This window comes from Triticum urartu, chromosome 7A (assembly GCF_056163025.1).
Source record: "Triticum urartu cultivar PI428250 chromosome 7A, HENAU_Tu73, whole genome shotgun sequence".
In the NCBI taxonomy this organism is placed as follows: Eukaryota; Viridiplantae; Streptophyta; class Magnoliopsida; order Poales; family Poaceae; genus Triticum; species Triticum urartu.
In genome coordinates, this window is record NC_141879.1 from 715,029,025 (window position 1) to 715,033,489 (window position 4,465).

Below are 4,465 nucleotides of genomic sequence, written 5' to 3' on the forward strand. Positions count from 1 at the left end.
GTTTTTGGAATTATTTGGATTGCTTACCACATGTGTCACGTGGTACTACCGTTTATAGTTACGTTCATTGTTATGCAATTTTTTTTTATGTTTTCACAATGCGGCTATTTTTTCAAATTACGGTACAACTAGTTGCGCAACATTTTTATGCTGCTTATGAAAACTGTTTCTCTGAAGTACGTGACAACTGACAACAAGCCAAGGCACGGATCATATAGGCATCACGCCGTCTGTTTCCATAAAATTTGAGCAACCTTCTCTTGAATCGGCACAACACCAATATCATATCGCGCAACCTTCTCTTTTCCAAAAGGTAGAACCCGAACCATTTTTATCAACTATTACTACTGTAATTTGGCGGCACGGGCACTCGCGCCACGGGGACAAGCACGAGGTCGTGGCGCCGCCGCACGGTGACGCCCATCTCCTCCGCCATGTCCAGCTCGCCGGCCTCCGCTCCGCCCGGCAGCTCCCAGTCGAAGTGGTACAGCAGCCCGGCGAGTGCGAGCTCCACGTTTGCCAGCCCGAACGCCATACCGGGGCACATCCGCCGCCCGGCGCCGAACGGCGTGTACTCCATGTCCGTCCCCTTGAAGTCGGCGGCCTCGCCGCGCTCAAACCTCTCCGGCACGAACTCTTCCGCGGCCTCCCAGTGGACCGGATCCCTGGTGATGGCCCAGGCGTTGACGAGCACCATGGTCCCCTTGGGCACGTCGTAGCCCAGGACCCGGCAGCCGTCGCTCCGGCACTCCCGCGGCAGCAGCAGCGGCGCCGGCGGGTGCAGCCGGAGCACCTCCTTGACCACCAGGCGCAGGTAGTTTAGATCGGCGAGCGAGGACTCGGTCACCGTGGGCTGTCCGGCCAGCGCGAGCCGGACCTCGTCCTGCGCCTTCCGCATCGCTCTCGGGTTCCTAACGAGCTCAGACATGGCCCACTGCAGCGTCGTCGCCGCCGTCTCGCTGCCCCCGGCGAACATGTCCTGCATGACACAGACGGACACACCAACAATTTTTCTCATGGTGTTCTTACTTCTTAGTCGGATGGATGGAGATGATTTTCGGATTTACTCGTGGTGTTCGGTGCTTACTCCGACGGCCGACTTGATGTTGTCGGTAGACAAGGGGAACTGCAGGTCGCCTTCCCGCTGGATCCTGAGGAGCACGTCCAGGAGGTCCTCCTCCCCGTCGTCAGCCCGGCGGACCTCCTGGTGCTCCCGGACAATGGCGTCCATGAACGCGGCCAATTCCTGCCGGTGCTGCCTCATCCGGCCTGGCGTCCGGCTCAGGAGCATGGCCACACGCGACGACGGGTAGAGGTCCGGCAAGCTCATCCCGGCGAACAGCTTGGTCCCGCGCCGCAGCAACGCCAGGAACGCGTCCCGATCCTTGAATCTGCTGCCAATGACGGCGCGCACTGATGAGTCGGCGGCATACACGGACAGCAGCTCGCTGAGGTTCGCCGTTCCCCGCGATGCAGACAGCGCCACCGCACGGAGTAGCCGGCCGGCCTCCTCCTCGCGCACGGGGCGGAAGGAGTGCACGCGCCGGGCGCTGAGAAGCTCGACGGTGCAGATCTTGCGGAGCTGGCGCCACTCGTCGCCGTAGGGCGCGAAGATGATCCCCTCGGCGCCCTGAGGGATGGACAGGCGGACCATGCGGCTCATGTGGCGGGAGGCGAAGTCGACGTCGTGAGACACCATGACCTCGCGCGCTGCATCGGCGGAGGAGGCGACGACGACCGGCAACCCGCCGAGGCGGAGCATGACGACCGGGCCGTGCCGCCGCGCCAGGTCGCGCATGGCGCGGTGCGGCAGGTCCCATGCAAGGTGGTGGAGGTGGCCGAGCACCGGGAGTGCCCATGGCGACGGGGGAAGACGGACGGCATGGGCGCGGCGCCGACGCCGATGGTTGAGGCAGAGGAGTGGGACGATGGCAAGGAGAGGGAGGAGCAGCAGGCAGAGCGGCAGCGATTCCATGGCGCGTGCTCCACGGCCAACGGAAGAAGACAAGTGCAGCCAAAGTCCGGACGCTAGGCGATATATGGAAGGAGGAGTCTGCTCCTGTCAAGGATGATGGGGCAGCCGGCCGGCACTTGTTTGTTTCGGAAGATTCATGCTAGCCAATGCAGGCAAAGGATGGTATATGAAAATAACGAGTATATGCGTCAGCATTGGTTCAACAGTTCAATGCTTCCTTCCGTGCATTGGTAAAGATGCTTTTTCATTGCCACATGTCCTGGTCTTAGAGTTTGTAAAGAACTGGTGGTTGAATCATTCAGTAATATGTTAACGAAATATGTATGTGGCAGATTATATGCGTCAGCATTGGTTCAACAGTTCAATGCTTCCTTCCGTGCATTGGTAAAGATGCTTTTTCATTGCCACATGTCCTGGTCTTAGAGTTTGTAAAGAACTGGTGGTTGAATCATTCAGTAATATGTTAACGAAATATGTATGTGGCAGATTATAAAAACTACCACACGCATCCAGCATCGTCAGATCCGATCGCGCGCACCTGCCCTGCCATTCCGATTTCCTTTCTTCTATAGCTTTCCCGCACGTCCTCCCGATTTTATCGCGCATCCGCACCCGCATGTACCTCCCTAATTTTCGCGCCTCCCGATTTTTTAGGAGATCCAATCACGCGCGCCCGCCTCGCCCTTCCGATTTCCTTCCTTCTTTAGTTTTTGATTTTTGGGCAAAAATAGTGCTTGCAATGGGATTTGATCTTTGGTCTATAGGTAATCAATGAAGGGAGCTGACCATCTCACCTACAACTCATTGTTGAACAAGCTAAGGGAAAATACGGTTTTGACATGTTTTGCCTTTAATATGTTAGCACAGAAAATCTTTTCGTTTCAACTATCAAACCCGACACATAAACTTTTCCCGTGGTAAATTCTCCATCACCACCATGATAACTAACGCACCACCAACATGATAACTTTTGTATACCACACATTACATTATGTGTAAGAGCATGGTCATATAAGCACCGGAGGCGTGATAACTTTCGTGAAAGCATCGTGGTAACTTTGATGATTGGGGAAGAAATTTGTTGAACACCCCCCCCCCCCCCCCCCCCAACCCTTCGGTAATTTCAGTAAATAGCATGATAACTTTCACGCTATAGACCAGATAATTTAGATACAAACATCATCGTACCTTTAAACATTGGGGAAGAAAAACGTGAAAATATACCCGATAATTTCTGTGTAAATAGATGATAATATACGTAGCGCACATCTGATAACTGAGATAGAAACACCATGGTAACTTCGACCATAGGGAAGAAAATTATTGAAAAGATACTCCGGTAACTTATGTGTAAATAGCACGGTAGTATACCTCCCTCCCCTGGTATTTTTCTGTGTAATAGCATGAAAACATATGCACTGCGATAACTAAACACCATGATAAATTTTGACCCATGGGGGAAATTTTTGCTGAAATATACCCCTGATAAATTTTGTTTAAATAGCATGATTTTTTAAGCATGGCAGGCTTGATAGGTTATCTAGAATCACCATAATAACTTTTTGACCCGAGAAAAAGTTGTTCAAAACATTTCCGATAAATATTTTTGTGTAAATAACATGATAATACAAGCACCCATAACCGATAACTTACATATAAGCATCATGGTAACATTTTACCAAAGGAAAAGAAAGTTGTTAAAAACATACACTCGCCTCGCGGGGGCTCTTGGATGAACACAACACATGGTGTGCCACGAGAAAGTCACATAATATTTAGTGTCATGAGGGGCACACGTGCTTGTGAGTTGGCCGAAAAAAACGGTCCACTTTGACCCGCTATAGGCATGATAAGTTAAGTTACGCAAAAATTTCGTTGTAATTTTTCACCTATGGAAAAAGCTACTGAAACACACCCGGGTTTTTAGGTATAAGTACCATGATAATATACGAACCGTAGAATCAGTAACTCATGTACAATCCCCCATGGTAACTTTGACCGGAGGAGGTTGATGTAAACATACCTTGATAATTTATGTGTTAGTACCACGGTATATTACGCATCGAGGAGCTGAATAACTTGTGTATAAAACACAGTGGTAACTTTGAAAGAGGGTGTAGTTGTTGAAACATAGTACCTGATAAGTTTTATATAAATAACATGATAAGTTACGCAACATAGGCCTGATAACTTGCATACGAATACCATGGTAACTTTGATCCGAGGGAAAATCGTGGTAATTTTCTGTAATAACACGATTGTAAAAAAAGCGTCAAAAGGAATAGTTTTCTTTAGTTGAGCAACAAATCCCTAAGGATGAGTTGGTTGTGATGGTGCGCTTTGGTGCCTGGGGGTTGTGGGTTCGAATCCCACATGCGCAATTTTTTTATCACGTGGGAGACGAGAAGAAGTGACAGTTTTCCTGAGGGTGGGCGCGCGAGATGTGCGGGAAAAGCAGGTTTCTCGGGCGAGCCTGCGGGGTTGTTCGGG

General features: G+C 50.8%; 1 protein-coding gene across 1 annotated transcript; it reads right to left on the bottom strand.

Annotated features, from left to right (window-relative positions):
• Positions 1–241: 241 nt before the first annotated feature.
• Positions 242–2,083, bottom strand: LOC125523171 (desmethyl-deoxy-podophyllotoxin synthase-like). Its single transcript, XM_048688227.2, has 2 exons — positions 1,088–2,083; positions 242–979 (listed from the first exon to the last, which is right to left on the bottom strand). Exons 1-2 carry the CDS (start codon positions 1,973–1,975, stop codon positions 335–337), a joined length of 1,533 nt encoding a protein of 510 aa, XP_048544184.1. The 5' UTR covers positions 1,976–2,083; the 3' UTR covers positions 242–334.
• Positions 2,084–4,465: the final 2,382 nt, after the last annotated feature.

Bases quoted from the DNA above. Each gene is read 5' to 3' on its own strand.
- LOC125523171 (XM_048688227.2), bottom strand. From the start codon at position 1,975: ATGGAATCGCTGCCGCTCTGCCTGCTGCTCCTCCCTCTCCTTGCCATC. The intron at 980-1,087 runs GTAAGCACCGAA...TGTGTCATGCAG, and splicing joins ACATCAAGTCGGCCGTCGGA to GACATGTTCGCCGGGGGCAG.